Source organism: Saccostrea cucullata, unplaced genomic scaffold (genome assembly GCF_032062105.1).
Source record: "Saccostrea cucullata isolate Sc308-1 unplaced genomic scaffold, CSIRO_AGI_Scuc_v1 ctg12846, whole genome shotgun sequence".
Lineage (NCBI taxonomy): Eukaryota > Metazoa > Mollusca > Bivalvia > Ostreida > Ostreidae > Saccostrea > Saccostrea cuccullata.
Genome location: NW_026921051.1, coordinates 1 through 18,197, shown reverse-complemented (window position 1 = coordinate 18,197; position 18,197 = coordinate 1). Strand labels below are relative to the sequence as shown.

At 35.1% G+C, this 18,197-nt stretch overlaps 2 protein-coding genes across 3 annotated transcripts; both read left to right on the top strand.

Moving 5' to 3' along the window:
• Positions 1-5,495: 5,495 nt before the first annotated feature.
• On the top strand, positions 5,496-7,849 carry LOC134259072 (uncharacterized). Of its 2 annotated transcripts, none has more exons than XM_062741674.1 (2): positions 5,496-7,475; positions 7,757-7,849. In XM_062741674.1, the coding sequence occupies exon 1, from the start codon at positions 5,512-5,514 to the stop codon at positions 6,739-6,741; it is 1,230 nt and encodes a 409-aa protein (XP_062597658.1). In that variant the 5' UTR covers positions 5,496-5,511; the 3' UTR covers positions 6,742-7,475; positions 7,757-7,849. The 2 variants fall into 2 exon arrangements, with proteins under 2 accessions (XP_062597658.1, XP_062597659.1); XM_062741675.1 differs by lacking the exon at positions 7,757-7,849 and having other exon boundaries at positions 5,496-7,265; positions 7,415-7,731.
• A 715-nt stretch (positions 7,850-8,564) lies between these two features.
• On the top strand, positions 8,565-14,844 carry LOC134259071 (protein DPCD-like). The gene is made up of 6 exons (XM_062741673.1): positions 8,565-8,625; positions 8,927-9,007; positions 9,927-10,048; positions 11,909-12,042; positions 12,388-12,490; positions 14,603-14,844. Exons 1-6 carry the CDS (start codon positions 8,565-8,567, stop codon positions 14,705-14,707), a joined length of 606 nt encoding a protein of 201 aa, XP_062597657.1. The 3' UTR covers positions 14,708-14,844.
• Positions 14,845-18,197: the final 3,353 nt, after the last annotated feature.

Here is an 18,197-nt window from a genome sequence, read left to right as displayed (position 1 = left end):
GCTACTTCCTGTGATGCACTCGAGGTGTTTATAAACAAAGTGAAAACACGTGGATTTGAGGGTAGCTCTGTTTGCAGATGGAAAAAGTCCGAAAATGCCGTGTGGGTACCCTGTTTTTTGGTGTCAGCTAATGTGACAGGTAATGTTTAACATCTCCTGCTAAATATTTTTTCATGTAAACTAATTCCTGATTTTTAACGATTTTTTATTCTATATAGAATTATATAGTGAAAACAATTACCGGTGTGATACCTAAATTTTTACGTACAGCAAGGAACTTGACTGTGAATGAACTTTAAGAAAGACATTTTCTGAACATTTAACCATAGTGACATTGATCACTTTTGTGAATTGAACTGTCAGTATTTATTTGTCATTTAATATTGAATTATTTTGTGCATCATCAATCAGCTGATCTCTTGACAGTCTTGTAAATTTTTACACTTGTGCTTGTCTTGATACTTGCTATTTATTCATATGTTTATTTATTTATTTTTACATTGAAATCACCTCGATCATCACCACCATTGTTTGTGCCTCCATTTTTGACACTGCTTGAGATATATTTTTGAAGAAAGAGTCACAGATCAGGAAGTGTGAAAGATATTTCAGATTAACAAGAGGTTAAGGTAAATATTAACCACTAAACTTTATTAATTGACAAAACCTTTATGACAGTAAGACCTACTACGCTTATCTGATCAAAATGTCTGTTGTTGTCAGTTGGTATTGAGACTTTGAGTCTGTGGTTTAAGTTAGTTGTATTTTCATCTGATCAAAACATTTGTCTGTAGTCAGAAGATCCTGGTACATTCCTGTAGAAGTTTGTCTGTCTTTGATTGCTTCTTCTTTAAACCACTTGATTCAGATTGATTATATTGGTGTAAACCACTGAGCATATTTGAATTTGAAAACAATTTCTTGATCCCATATTATTATCATTTGACATTTGCTATTTGAATTTATATTGTTTGTACTTCGTGTTATTTCGTGCATTTTGACGTTGCCATCCGAAGATTACAACTACAGCTTAAGAGGTTTGATATTTAGTTTAGAAATTCTTAGTTAAGAGATTGGATTAGAATTATGTAGTTAAATTAGATTTAAATCACATTATTTTTTTTTTCAGGATAATTCTTATAATTCTTTTTCAGGTTTAGTTAAGTTAGTTTATTAGATATTTATTTATCATTAGATTAGTATCCTAGTTAAGATTAGCAATTAAGAACTAGTATACAGGTTTACTTAAGTGCGCTACAAGAAATCAACAAGGATGTCAGTGGAATTCACTACGGATGAACTTGAAAACATCGCAAAGGCATTCAAGGATTTAAAAGTCAAACCGAAAGCCGACACTACTCAGGACTTTACAGACTGGATGATAAGCTACGTTACAAACATGCCTGTGAAAACAGAAACAGAAAGTAGCACCACAAGCTCAACAGCGACAACATCCACCACCAAAACAACAACAAATTATGTTCCAAAAATTACAGTGTTCATGGGAGATGGAAGGAAGGAAGACAACTACGACGTATGGCATTATGAGGTGGAATGTCTGATTAAAGCACAATACAATGAAGCAACAATAGCGCAAGCCATTAGACGATCACTAAGAAGTGAGGCAAGTAAGGCCATTATGCAGCTTGGCCCAGATGCATCAGTCCAGCAGATGTTACATAAACTTGATAATATATTTGGAAGTGTGGAAAGAGGAGAAAACATCATGGAAGAATTCTATAGAACAAGTCAAAAGAAGGGCGAGGATAGCATCGTGTGGAGTTGTAGACTCGAAGAAATTTTCAGGAAGGCTTTGATGAAGGGAATAGTTCAGGAAAGTGAGAGAAATGAAAAACTTCGATCAAGATTTTGGAACGGATTACAACAATGGCTAAAGGACATAACCGGTTATAAGTATGATACCATAAAGGACTTTGATGATCTCAGAAAGGAAGTTAGACTCATAGAGAAGGAACACGAGAATCGTAAAACAACAACAATGGCTATTGCTGCGAATTATCAGGATCAAGACAGTCGTGAGGATGAAAGTGATTCAGACCTTAAGGGATTAGTTCAGCAGATGAATGCAAGATTAAGAAAGATAGAAACGGAAAAGAGAGACTATGCTGGAAATAGAAGAGATAAACCAGTGAATACAGATGTAAACAGAAGTAGAGATGGAAAGAGATATGAGGATGAACAAACTGCACAGTACGGAGAGAGATATGATAATCGACAATACTATCAGTATCAAGGAAGAGGCCAGAGGAGATCGGATATACAGTGCTTTAGATGTGGACAGTATGGACATATAGCACAAGGCTGTAGGGTACTTCTTGACCATCGCCGACATTTAAACTACAGCAGACCGCCGTCAAGGGGCACACGTCCGGTCTACCGTCGAGGAGCCCCATAACTGACACTTATCTAGTGGGAGAAACGACAGAGGTTGAGATACAGATTGAGAATCAAATCACCAAAGCACTTTTAGATACTGGATCCACCGTGTCAACAATTAGTGAAACATTTTATAGAGAACATTTAGGACATTTACAACTGCATCCTATATCAGACTTTATTTCCATAGAATGTGCTAATGGAGAACAGCTCCCATACCATGGATACATAGAAGTTACTATGTCAGCAAAAGGACTACCACATTCTAACAACTTGACATATTTCCCTTTACTTGTAGTCCCAGACAACAACTACAACAGAAATGTTCCTATACTACTTGGTACCAACATTCTTCACCATCTACTCAATGATTTACAGGAACAACATGGTCAAAATTTTCTTCAAAGAGCTCGACTACATACACCATGGTATTTAACATTCCGAAGCATGGTTTTACTGCAGAAAGATTTAAAAAGAAACAACAACAGAATTGGAATTATAAAATCAGCCGAAAACAAATGTATCCTCATCCCTCCTAATACCAGCATGACTTTGACAGGCTATATAGACAAGGCAATGTCTCATCAACCAACAGCAGCCTTACTACAACCAACAAAAACATCAGTAATCCCATCTGACTTAGAAATTGCACCAACCATTATCAACTACAAATATCCGATGAGGAATCTTGTGAAAGTCTACATTGACAACATAACGACTCGTACCGTCAGTGTTCAACCAAAGTCAGTATTATGCGAACTGCAGCCTGTGACGATTGAGAATGAACAACATTGTTTTTCTACCAACACCACAGATGACAATGACTGGACACAGATGCTCAACATTGACGAAAACAACTTAACAAGGAATCAGATTCAAGAAGGACAAAACTTAATCAACAAATACTCTGACATCTTTTCAAAATCTGACACAGATATTGGCCATACAACATTAGTTAAACATCAAATTGAACTTCTGGATCCTGAACCATTCAAACAGAAAGCTCGTCGAATTCCACCATCAATGTTTAAAGAAGTGAGACAACATTTAGACCAATTACTTTCAGCTGGAATAATCAGAAGATCCAAGTCTCCATGGTCCAGCAATGTTGTGTTATGCAGGAAAAAGAACGGCCAGTTGCGCATGTGCATCGACTATCGCCAACTTAATCTCAAGACCAAGAAAGATTCTTATGCACTGCCAAGAACTGAGGAAATCCTAGATGCATTAGCAGGAAACAAGTATTTCACCATTCTGGATATGAAAAGCGGATACCACCAGATCGAACTATTTGAACAACATAAGGAAAGGACAGCTTTTACTGTTGGCCCGCTTGGATTTTTCGAATTTAACAGACTCCCTTTTGGACTCGTAAATGCACCAGCTACATATCAAAGATTGATGGAAGACTGTTTTGAAGGATTACATCTAGAAATTTGTTACATTTACCTAGACGATTTGATCATCTTTTCCAAAACGTATGAAGAACACCTTGAGAGATTAGAAAAAGTATTCAAAAGACTAAGGGAGGTAAACCTGAAATTAGCCACCAAGAAATGTGAATTTTTCAGAAAGAAAGTGAAGTACATAGGAAACATCATATCAGAAAATGGCATAGAACCAGACCCTGACAAGATCAAGAAGGTAATAGATTGGCCAACACCACAAAACCCAGACCAAGTACGACAATTCTTAGGATTCGTGGGGTACTATAGAAGATTTATTGAAGGATTCTCAAAGATAGCGAAACCCCTGACAGACCTTATGCCAGAAGGAAACAGAAAAACTAAGAGAAAAGGAACATCACAAGAACTACCCGCTAAATGGAAATGGAACAAAAATCAAGAAGAATCATTCAGAATTTTGAAACAGAAATTGACATCTTACCCAATACTTGGATACCCAGACTTTTCATTACCGTTTGAACTACACACGGATGCATCTGCTACCAGCTTAGGAGCCGTACTTTACCAAACTCAGGACAACAACAAGAGAGTAATTGCTTATGCCAGCAGAGGACTATCAAAATCAGAAAGGAACTATCCAGTGCATAAACTCGAATTTTTAGCTGTCAAATGGGCCATCACCGAGAAGTTTCATGACTATCTGTATGGAAATAAGTTCACCGTTATAACTGATAACAACCCATTGACTTATGTTCTCTCATCAGCTAAACTGGATGCCACTAGACAACGCTGGATTGCGGCACTATCCAATTTTGAATTCGATATCTACTACAGACCAGGATCTCAGAATGCTGATGCTGATGGATTATCGAGAATTCCAACTGATACGATTAAAGCCATCTCCAATATGAATCAAGTTCCACTGATAGAATCTATTTCCGTTTCACCTGAAGTCATAGACAACAATCTACCAACACTGCCAGACCATTCAGAAATCGATATCAAGCAACAACAATGCAGAGACCCAGTCATCAGATTTTGGTACAATAACGTAAGATATCAGAGCAAACCACAGAAATTTCAACTACCAATGACAAATTATAAAGACCATCTATTTTTCCACAGAAATTTTGAAAGACTCAAGATCCAAGATGGCATTTTAGTTAAACAAACAGCAGAAAACAACAGGAGGAAAGTACAAACTATTTTACCTCACTCATGTACCAGACTGGCATTGAAACTATTACACACCAACATGGGTCATCCAGGAAGAGACAAAACGAATGCTCTGATAAGAGACAGATTTTGCTGGAGAGGCATGGGAAATGACATCGAGTATTTCATAAAGAACTGCAAAAGATGTATCTTGAGAAAATCCACAACAGAAAGAGCTCCACTAGTGAACATAACATCTCATCACCCATTGGAAATACTATGCATGGATTATCTTACCCTTGAAACATCGAAAGGAGGATACAACAGCATACTCGTAATTACTGACCATTTCACCAAATTTGCACAATTCATCCCGACCAAGAATCAAACAGCCAAAACCACCGCAGAAACTTTATTTCAACATTTTATTCTTCACTACGGAATCCCAAACAAAATTCATAGCGACCAAGGACCTCAATTCGAATCACAAATCATTTCGGAACTTTGTAAAATTATGGACATCAAGAAAAGCAGGACAACACCATATCACCCAATGGGGAATGGAGTTTGCGAACGATTCAATAGAACACTACTTAAAATGTTAGGTACTTTGGAAACAACTCAAAAAGCAGACTGGAAAACTTACATCTCATCTATAGTGCATGCTTACAATTCAACAAGACAGGACTCTACGGGATTTTCACCTTTCTACTTAATGTTCGGCAGAGAACCAAAATTACCAGCAGACGTCATTTTTGGCTTACCAGATTCCTCAGAAGGCAATACAATGGATCAGTACATTGAGAATCTGAAAACAAACTTAAAGGAATCTTACAGAGTTGCTGAGCAGTTTATCAAGAAGTCACAACAGAAACAGAAACATCAATATGACCTAAAAGCCAGAAACGCAGAAATAAGACCAGGAGATAAAGTTTTAGTAAAGAGAGTCGCATTCGAAGGAAAACACAAACTGTCCGATAAATGGGAAGAAACACCATATGATGTAGTAGACCAACCTAACCCATCCATCCCAGTATTCATAGTCAGTAATGGAGAAAGAACAAGAACATTACACAGAAATTTACTGTTACCATTCCAGAATATTGACACCTCAGAGCAAGAATTGTTGAAGCCAAAACCAGCACCACGCCGAATCAAAACCAGAGCTTCTAAACAACAGAAACAACAAACGGAGAGTGACAGCAGTGAGTCAGAGGATGAATTTGTGACGGAATCAGTAGTGGTTGTTAAACACAACACCGGTACAGCTGATACCCAGAAATCACAAACAGGACAAAGGACAGACAGTTCTACAGTAACTATGATAGAAAACCAAGGACAAGGTCACACATCAAAAGATACAGGAAGAATAGAGCTCGAGCACAGTACAAGTCAGGAAGACAGAGTACAAGAGATTGAAGATACCACTGATCAGACAGAATCAGGAGAAGTTCATCATACTGAACCTAAGGAAACACTTCAAGTAGTGACCAATGGAGAAGAGACAGAACACAGAGAAACTGAAGCGACAGGAGCGACAGGAGCGACAGGAGATGCAAGTGCACCTGAAAGACCACTGAGACCATTAAGACCCCGAAAAAAGCCCAGATGGATGACCACCGGAGAATTTACCATTAACAACCAAGTAACAACCAACAGTCAACAACCTGAATGGAAGAACAAAATAGACATTTTATTAGCACTGGCAGATACAGAGATATTTGAAGGAATTGACAAGAAGGATCTATCACAAGCCATGATTAATGTTATATTAGATAAGTAGTTTAGTCAGTCAGAAGTCCATAGTAACTATTATTTTATGCTTGAATTACAAAATTATTTTATTCTGTTTTTATGACTTAATTTATTCTTTCCTTGTAGATATCCGATTGAAAGTCGAATGTTGGGGACAACATTTTTCGCAGCAGGGGAAGAATGTGACCGCGTGTTTTTATCAATAAAAGTATTACTTAATAAAAACCCATTTGAATTATTGTTTTTAATTTTTGTCCATAATGTGTTTCCATACTTAGTGGTTAAGAAAGAGCGTTTGTATATATTTATTACACTAAGGCTTTTCCATAGTGTTATCCCATTTTGGTCAAGCATGCTATTCATGCATGGATGAACCCAGGTATTTGATTGGATACTCTGGTAAGAACTTTACTACTGAAGTATTTTTAGACACTTTCAAAAATATCCTTGAATTGAGCAGTGTGTTAACTGACTCTAGAATAATTTATTGATTTCTACAGTTTTGACTATTCTGAATTAGACCTTATGGACATTGGACAATATACTAAACAGGTCAGTTTATTAACATTTTTAACATTATTAATTATGAGCATGCAGTGTGAAAGTTATGTGAATGAGATTTGAGTAAAGAGTTATTTTTCATGAGTTTTATATATTTTGTCAATAATCAGTCAGACTTACTTTGTGATAATTTATTATAGCTATGACTGACTGAGAAGGGAATACCCGGTATACAGATCAGGTTCATATACCATATATTTGGTAAGATGTGTGTCTAGTGAAGTTTGTGTTTATTGTGATGTCTATTTGTGTTGTAAATAGAATTTCATTTGGATACAATGAATGGAGATGCTTATAGAGAAAAGTGAATTATTTTATGGTGATGAATTTGCATATAATATAATGCATGAAAAGATATTTATGATCTTTGAAAGTTATGAGGAAAATGGAATTATTTCCTTGAGCAGAATATTCAGTGTTTTATGCTGTGTTTGTGTATGTGTGTTTGTCTGTGAATTATTTGTTAAATATTTTATTTACAGAACCTTTTGTTTGTTTGTGACCTGAATAAATACATTGGTGATCTTGAACCCATCTTACTCTCGTTGTGATTAAAACCAACGTTTACATACATGTACATGTATACATGTATTTCTTAATTCTTAATCACATTTCGAATTCGGTATTAAATATATTTTAACATTACAGATATTACCGAAGTGAGCATGGTGAGTTCATTCTACCCTTCCTATATGTATACTGGAGTCCCAAACTTCATAAAAATCTTATAGACAAAGCTACATTAAAAACTTTAGTTTGCTACAATTATCAAAGACCACGAGCGGTGTAAATCCTCTTGAAGAACAGTCATTTAGTGATCATAACCATCATTTAGTGAGCTCAGTGCTCACAGTACTAGTACCTCTAGATTTATTACTACATCCTGAACTGTATGAGCGACCAGCAGTAATATTAATTAACATTTAAAGTATGTCAAAGAAGACTTAGATTTCCCCTCATGAAAGCGAACTATCTGTGTAGAAAATGTAGAATAAAATTGAATCACTTTTATCTTACCTGATGTAGATCGCGAGTTTTCAAATTTCCCGCGGAAAACTGAAAGGACTCATTCCAATGAAAACTCTCTCTCTCTTTCTTTTTTTTTTTTTTTTTTTTTTGATGTATTGTGAATTTTATTAACTACGTTCATAATTTTTTATTCATATTTCCATGCTTTATTGTAAAGGCATTGCCATGCATGATTATTTAAATGAAAATCTTTTGAGTTATCGAAAATTTCAATCTTTTGTGCAGAGAAGGTAAAATTGGTCTGTTACTAGTAAAAACAACATGGCGTCCGCATGGATTGAGAAATTGAAGACGGCACAGAAAACGTGCATGATACAAGACGGTGAGAAGTAAAATATTTTAAAATGTCCCACAACTTAGCGTAGGAAAAAAATTGGCTTAAGATAAAAGTTTTGATAACATTATCATCATAATACGATATCATTTGTTGCCCATGTTTGTGCCAGGAAAAAGGAGTCCAGTTTACTAGTTTAATCATGTCTTGTCGTTCTTATGTATCTCTCACATGTCAGATAACACATCAGAATGGACAGTAGAATTTTATCCTCCCGGTTGACACCTTCATAATAAGACGAAAAAGTTCATTACATTAATTTCTCATGTTTCTGTTCTGATATTTTTAGGAAGAAGAAAAATTCATTTCGTATTTCCAGACGGAACAGAGATGGCAGAAGAGTATGACTTGAAAACATCAGAACTTGTTTGTATGTACTATCTATACGTATGATAGCCTTTTAAGTTCTTTAATATGTTTTACAGTGTGACCGTTGGGGCGAGCGCAGTTGTACCATCAAAAATACTTGAAAAATTGATCTGCCACTTCAAACATCAAGCCACACGAGACCTCTCGACTACATGTGACGTCACACGACGTCACGGAGATCGTCGGAGCTTACGAAGACAGCCGAGCGTCTGGTTGAAACTATAGAGCCAGTGCAATTTTTGTCGAAAAACATTGCAGAGTTATTTTTTGTTAATTTGAAATTAAGATATCTACAAACTGATAGCCTTTTATGCTTTACGTTATTATTTATTTATTTATTCGCGCAAAGGACATTGGGTAGCGCAGGAATTCTGGGAATGTTTCACAGAGAAATTTGCCTGACGTATGTACAGATTTCAATCCGAATTTCCTCTGTTCATACACGTTAGTCTATTGAGCTCGCTTCGCGAGCGTGGCTTCGCAACGCTTGCTGCGCTCGCTATAAAATTTTGTCAAAGAATTATTGATGATAATCTGCAAAATTATTTTGGTTATAAACAGGGCAATTTTTAATTTTTTTTCTTAACATGGCTTTCATGAAAAAATGCTTCATATGAATCTATAAAAGATATGATATAAAAGACAAAGAGGTGGAATTAATTATAGCCACATGCATGCAGCTATAGTATCATGATATCCTTTAATTTTAATATTGTAAGAAAAAACTTATAATTTTCAAAACAATATAATATAGTACATAATCTTTTTTAAAACGTGTTAAAATTTATATGTTCCGAATCCACTTACATGTATAGTAGGCCTACTTCTCTTAATTTTAATTATATTGAACTCAGAAACAATAATGGCATAATATACAAATCAATGTAACTTAATATAATTGGCACTTTATTTTATTTTAGCAAGAAAATGGAGAAGAAAAGCAACACTAGGTGTAAAGGAGTCAAAATGGGAGTTTGAAGTTGGAGAGCAGTTAGTTCCCAGAAACTTAGACTCAGAGGGCCTGTTGGAGAGTGCAGCAAATGTTAGTATCTAAGAAAAGGATAAGCAGGGTGTTATAAAGTAGGATTTCAGCACTGGGCATGTATGTAGAGTCACTGCTCTTAAACCTTTGTTTTAGGCTATTTGTAAAATAATATTTCCTTGCCTTCTCCATGTTCTCCCGACCCAGGTTAAAAAAATGTATGTATGTGTAGGTGGAAATTTTTTTTATCTCTCAGAAAGTTTTAACATATACAGTACCTGGCCATAAGTGAGTCATAAAATGGCCGACGTGACGTAGCGTGAAATTTATAAACTTCAAAACAAAAATGCGAATCATTCAAAAGTAAACAAGTACTTACAGTTGATGGTTTAATATTTTGTTGCATGGCCTTTAGACCTGATGACCTGTCGTAATCGAGCCGGTATCGATGCATATAAGCTCCGTATGTAGTGGAGAGGCAAGGACTGCCAGATTTCTTTGACTTTACTTATAAGTTCTGCGCGACTGTGAATGTGGTGTACTTCTCTTTGAAGTTTAATTTTTATTGTTCTCCAAACATTTTCGATAACATTTAGGTCAGGGGATTGTGAGGGCCAGGTCATAGATTTTAATTCATTTTCAATCTTCCACTGTTTCGTAGCAAACGAAGTATGTACCGGTGCGTTGTCATCTTGGTAAAGATAGTCATTTGTAGGGAAATGCCTAGCTATCACTGGCCATAAATTTGTGTCTAGTATATCAATATACTTCTGTGAATTTATTGTGCCATCAACTTCAGTAAAAGTTCCAATTCCTTGATAAGTTATACATCCCCAAAACATTGCGGAGTACTTCCCTGTACCGCGAACGCCCAAACATTCTGGTCGATAAACTTCGTCGGGTCGTCTCCAAACAAATACATTTTTATTTTGATCAATTACGACTTGTGTTTCATCACTGAAAATCACTTTTTTCCATTGGTTGTTAACTGTCCAGTGTAATCTTCCTCTGCACCAGTGAACCCGACGATTTCTATTCTCCTTACGAATAGTGAGTGTCTTCCGTATTTTCCTTCTTGTATAATTGTTAGCCCGCAGACGTCTTCTAATAGTCCTTGTAGATAAAACATTTGGTAGAACATTGTTTGCCTCCGCAGTAATATCACCCAAAGTCTGTCGCCTATCATGCTTCAAACACCTAATTATTTTTCGGTCACCACGAACATCCGTTTTTCTCGGACGACCGCTTCGGGGCTTATTTTCCGTTGATCTACGTTGCTGAAATCGTTTCAGAAATCGAGATATTGAAGATTGACTTACATTTAATAATTCTGCAATTTGACTTTGTTTAATTCCACTATTAGTCATTGATATAATCGATTCTTTAACCGGTGTTGACATTTGTTTCCTTTTAGAAGCCATCTTTATACAGATGCTCTATTTACCCAAATACGTCACATCATAAAATATGACGTCATGATCACTTGTCTTAGATCCCCCTCGAAGTGATAATGTTTTCAACTTTTACCTGCGCGATACTTATTAACAGTATAAAGCAAAAATCATTCATCAAGGAGGGAAGTGGATATTTTGAGACGCCATTTTATGACTCACTTATGGCCAGGTACTGTATGTTGAAGGAATGCAAAAATTGAAGAGCAAATTAAAAAAGGGGGAAAATATCTTCCTGGAAGTTGAAAAAAGTTTGAGTCAGGCTATAAGATGTTTTTAGCCAGTCAGCTGGGAGAGGGCAATCAACTATTTATTTTTGTGTTGCAAACATGTACCTCTAAATAACATGATACACTGGCAGAATTTTGACTGTACAATGTATTTCAAATTGGAAAATTGGGAAAAGAAACTTTTGCCTTTGTTTTCTCATTTTTGATTTATTTGATATTTATTTTTTTTTCTTTTGTAGCCAATTTTTGCCAGAAAAGACACTGCTTTATCATTTCAGTGGAGAATTAGAAACTTACCCTATCCAATAGAAACATACAATGTAACGGTTGACCCTGAGAATAGGACAATTACTGTTAGTACCACTAATAAAAAGTAAGCGATTACTTTATAAACGATGAAAAAAACAAAAAATATGAAAAATGAAATTGTATGACTTCAAGTTTGATTAAAACAATTTGTTAGCAAAATAATAGGTTTTTATTTTTTAAATCTTGTTTGTCATGAAAATTTAAATACAGTATGGAATTATTATTTCACATGTTTTCTTGTGCCATATTTTGTTATAACTATTAGACATGAATATATAATTCATAGCAATTTTGAAGTCAGAAAATAAAATAAACAGCTGCAGAAACAGAAAATGAAAGCTTATTAGCATCTGATTAAAGAATTTATTGAAGAGGAGAGAGAATTTCTCACAGAAGATAATACTTGTAGGTATTTTAAGAAGTTTCCTATACCAGACATGGACAGAGCACAGCTACCTCTAGAACAAAAAGCACTGAGTATAGCACATGCCAACAATACTCTCATAATAACTGTAAGTTTCTGTACAGTTGTATTTATATTAATAGGTTCATTACTCAATATTCTGTTGATTGTAATAAATTTATTATAATATTCACCTAGTAGACATAATCGTGCTTGCTTACTTAGGCCTGTCGTTTTGTAAGGAACATATAGGCTGTCAGGGACAGTCCTCCAAAAAACTCAATTCTGAGATATAATCATAATGAAGAGTTTAATCTGTGTATTTGCATATCTGTAGCTTATTACTGTTATTAAAAAGTGGGGATCGAGGTCCTCAGACTTCTCTATTTAATATTTCCTGACCAATGAGCTACAATTCAAAATTATGCTACTACGTGAACTATATTTTATATATTTTAGAAGTGCAAATTCTAGAAATTCTGAATATTGATTGACTATATGCAAGGAGGTCATCATGTGGCACATTGATGATACATTTAAGACATTCAAATACCTATGAGGCTATGACACACATACAAAAAAAATCATGTACAGTGAATTTACTTCCATGTACTACATTTACAGCACAGTAAAACACAGTTACATTGTATAGCAAATAATATAATATGCATTCACATTTACATCTAAGTGATTTTCAATCCCTGTAGCTTTGTTTGTTTGTTGTGTAACGTCCCTCTCAAGAATTTTTCACTCTTATGAAGACACCACCACTTGCCGGTTAAGAGCTGCAAATTTTTGTCCTATACTCGACACTTATGGCCATGGAGCAGTGAGGGATCTTTTTATGCCCCCCTTCAAAGAAGAGAGGGCATATTGCTTTGCTGCTGTCGGTCTGTCGGTCCGTTTAGTTTCCGTTCATTTTCTTCAAAACCGTTGCACATACTGAAATGAAATTTGGTATAAAGGTTTTTCAGCTGAATATCTAAGTCAAGTTGTGTTTTGGGTACAATCGCACCCATTTTGTTAGAGTTATGCCCCTTGGACTTAGAAAAATTCAACTTATTTGCAGTTTCTGTTCATTTTCTTTGCAATGGTTGCACATATTGAAATGAAATTTAGTATACAGATTTTTCAGCTGAATATCTAAGTCAAGTTCTGTTTTGGATACGATCGCACTCTTTTTGTTAAAGTTATGCCCCTTGAACGTAGAAAAATTCCACTTATTTGCAGTTTCTGTTCATTTTCTTTGCAATGGTTGCACATATTGAAATGAAATTTAGTATACATATTTTTCAGCTGAATATCGAGCTCAAGTTCTGTTTTGGGTATGATCGCACAATTTTTGATAGAGTTATGCCCCTTGGACTTAGAAAAATTCCACTTATTTGCAATTTCCGTTCATTTTCTTTGCAGAGGTTGCACAAACTGAAATGAAATTTAGTATACATATTTTTCAGCTGAATATCTAAGTCAAGAACTGTTTTGGGTACGATCGCACCATTTAAGAGAGTTATGCCCTTTTGGAGTTGGAAAAAATCCAATTAGGGGGAGGGGGCATAAGTGTTTTACAAACATCTCTTGTTGTTTTGGATATGATCGCACAATTTTAGACAGAGTTATGTCCTATTGGACTTGGAAAAATTCCAATTTGTGGGCTAGAGGGGGGGGATTATTAAGTGTTTTACAAACATCTCTTGTTTATGTTAACACCTACTGCGACATGGGACCTCGGTTTATGTAATCTCATTCAAAGGATTGGTCTCCACATCCCACAGTGGGATTAAAACGTAAGGATTGACTCCTTCGTTATTCTGCCACTCTAGAGCAGACACTCTAACCGCTGCGCCAATCAGGTGACTCCCTGTGGTTTAAAAATGTATTATAATCTTAATGGATATAATGAATAATGTCTACAACGATTCAAAATTATATGTCCCTGGCACTTTGCTTGAAGTGTGTTTTCCTGTACTTGATGTGGTTCATTTATACATTTAGATTAGATTTAAAATGTTTTTCAAAATATTAAAACATTTGGAACATTTTTCAATTTAAGTTCATCAAATATGAAACATAAATTAAGAAAACATGAAAATAATGTTTTTAAAAGTTCTTTAAATAAATTATAATGAGAAATTTTAAAGTGGAGTAACAGTGATAAATGGAGAATTTTGTTTTTTGTATCAAATATTCACACATTTCCACTATATTGACTTTCATTTAGTACAAGAAGCCAAAGGAAATTCTACAGATGGAAAAAGAGATCCAAGAAGAATTCAAGAAGTTAAAGGCAGCAAAAGATGGTGATGTAGACTGCACACCTAGTTGATCAAATTATTCATAGGCCAAAGGTCAACTTCCAATACATGTGATCTCAGAAAATCTGTGATGAACTGCTGATGAAGGAAATAATCTGAAAAAAAAACTAAGGACTATTTCGGGTGATTGACTCGAGTAAGAATAATGACTGCTGATCTGTTAAACTTAATAGAATCGCAGGCAAAGCTTAATACATAAAAAGGTTGAATACAGTAAAACTCTTTTATAACGAAGTCACTGGGACCTATGAAATTACTTCGTTATATCCGTAATTCGTTATTAACTGTATAAGAAATTCATTAAATTTATATAACTGGGGATCCAAGATGACTTCGCTATATCCTTAAATTCGCAATATCTGTGTTCATACTAAATGAGTTTTGCTGTATTTATTGATTCCTTTTGTTTTTGGTCTATTTATTCCTTGTCTATATATTTTTATTTTTTTAGAACTGTCAATTCATAAAAAATTTGAACTAATTCATCTATGTAGAAGACAAGGAAATTTACGTGTACCTTGTCTTCAGTGCTTTTGAGAAGAAAAATAAATAAAAATGTTAAATCTCCCAACTCCTTACGTTTTTTTGTGTTGTATTGGCCAAAGAATTTATGAAATGCCAACTTTGAAGGAGGTTGTAGAAATCACTGTAACATAAACTTATCAGAGAGTAACATTTCTCACTTAAAATAAAGTAATTTTTGTTGTTTTCCAGGCATGGTGAGACCCATGAATATTTGACCACCACAAAATTTTATATTTCAGATGCATTACACTTAAACATTCTCCAATCATAAAATCAAGTTCTTACAAACTATTATTTTTTCCTCAAACCTCAAAAATTTGACCCCCCCCCCAAATACATGTGATTTTACAGTTACTTGTTTACCCAACTGTGCAGCTCCCACAAGCCCAGCAGGCCATAATTTAAACAAAGTTGAATATGTATAATACAGGAATGGCTTAATTTACGTCTCCATATACTTCCGTGAGGAAAACTGGTTCTGTGCAGACACTAGTGTATCTGTTGCACAATATATTGGTTCATCAAATTGACTTGTTCGTAACATCATGGGCACGTTTATCAAATTGACTTGTTCGTAACAAATCATGGGGAGGTTCATCAAATTGACTTCTTCATAACATATCATGGGGAGGTTCATTAAATTGACTTGTTCATAACATATCATGGGGAGGTTCATCAAATTGACTTGTTCATAACATATCATGGGGAGGTTCATTAAATTGACTTCTTCATAACATATCATGGGGAGGTTCATCAAATGGACTTGTTCATAACATATCATCGGGAGGTTCATCAAATGGATTTTTTCATAACATATCATGGGGAGGTTCATCAAATGGACTTATTCATAACATGCCATGGTGAGGTTCATAAAACTGACCTGTTCATAACATATCTTGGGGAGGTTCATCAAATTGACTGGTTCATAACATATCATGGGGAGGTTCATCAAATTGACTTGTTCATTACATATCATGGAGAGGTTCATCAAATTGACTTGTTCATAACATATCATGGGGAGGTTCATCAAATTGAATTGTTCATAACATATCATGGGGAGGTTTATCAAATTGACTTGTTCATAACATATGGGGAGGTTCATCAAATAGACCTTCTCATAACATATCATGGGGATGTTCATCAAATTGCACCAAATTGACCTGTTCATAACATATCATGGGGAGGTTCATCAAATTGACCTGTTCATAACATATCATGGGGAGGTTCATCAAATTGACTTGTTCATAACATATCATGAGGAGGTTCATCAAAAGGACATGTTCATAACATATCATGGGGAGGTTCATCAAATTGACTTGTTCATAACATATCATTGGGAGGTTCCTCAAATGGGTTTGTTCATACATATCATGTTGGTTTATCAAATTGATTTGTTCATAACATATCATGTGGAGGTTCATTAAATTGACTTGTTCATAACATATCACGGGAAGGTTCATCAAATTGACTTGTTCATAACATTATCAATGGGAGGTTCATCAAATTGACTTGTTTATAACATATCATGGGGAGGTTCATCAAATTGACTTCTTCATAACATATCATGGGGAGGTTCATCAAATGGACTTGTTCATAACATGCCATGGTGGGGTTCATAAAATTGACCTGTTCATAACATATCATGGGGAGGTTCATCAAATTGACTTGTTCATAACATGCCATGGTGAGGTTCATAAAATTGACTTGTTCATAACATATCTTGGGGAGGTTCATCAAATTGACTGGTTCATAACATATCATGGGGAGGTTCATCAAATTGACTTGTTCATAACATATCATTGGGAGGTTCATCAAATTGACTTGTTCATACCATATCATGGGGAGGTTTATCAAATTGACTTGTTCATAACATATGGGGAGGTTCATCTAATAGACCTTTTCATAACATATCACGGGATGTTCATCAAATTGCACCAAATTGACTTGTTCATAACATATCATGGGGAGGTTCATCAAATTGACCTGTTCATAACATATCATGGGGAGGTTCATCAAATTGACCTGTTCATAACATATCATGAGGAGGTTCATCAAAAGGACATGTTCATAACATATCATTGGGAGGTTCCTCAAATGGGTTTGTTCATAACATATCTTGGGGAGATTCATCAAATTGACTTGTTCATAACATATCACGGGAAGGTTCATCAAATTGACTTGTTCATAACATTATCAATGGGAGGTTCATCAAATTGACGTGTTTATAACATATCATGGGGAGGTTCATCAAATTGACCTGTTCATAATATATCATGGGGAGGTTCATCATATTGACTTGTTTATAACATATCATTGGGAGGTTCATTAAATTGACTTCTTCATAACATATCATGGGGAGGTTCATCAAATTGACTTGTTCATAATATATCATGGGGAGGTTCATTAAATTGACTTGTTCATAACATATCACGGGAAGGTTCATCAAATTAACTTGTTCATAACATTATCAATGGGAGGTTCATCAAATTGACTTGTTTATAACATATCATGGGGAGGTTCATCAAATTGACTTGTTCATAACATATCATGGGGAGGTTCATCAAATTGACTTCTTCATAATATATCATGGGAGGTTCATTAAATTGACCTGTTCATAACATATCATGGGGAGGTTCATCAAATTGACTTGTTTATACAGTGTATATCCTATCCCCTTTAACTCTATGGCGAGGGGATAAAAAACCATGCACTTTCTACCAATCAGTCCAAACACCGTAAAACACTTCGGACAACTCCGTGTAAGTCATTCACGAGAGACGATATAATTATTTCTTTTACGACGCACCTTATTCGTTTTATTCTGTCCTGAATTTTGATCGTTTACTGTACCTTATTTTCTTGCTTACATGATATTTATAGCCGTGATTCTCTGTAGGTATCAATTTTGCATTTATTTCATAAAGTTGTTAATAAATTTAATAATGGAAAAAAGGGTAGAAGAGCTCAAATGAAAGT

Coding starts and splice junctions, on each gene's coding strand:
- LOC134259072 (XM_062741674.1), top strand. CDS start 5,512: ATGGGGAATGGAGTTTGCGAACGATTCAATAGAACACTACTTAAAATG.
- LOC134259071 (XM_062741673.1), top strand. CDS start 8,565: ATGGCGTCCGCATGGATTGAGAAATTGAAGACGGCACAGAAAACGTGC. Junction 8,626..8,926: donor AACGTGCATGATACAAGACG/GTGAGAAGTAAA, acceptor TGATATTTTTAG/GAAGAAGAAAAATTCATTTC. Junction 12,491..14,602: donor ACAATACTCTCATAATAACT/GTAAGTTTCTGT, acceptor ACTTTCATTTAG/TACAAGAAGCCAAAGGAAAT.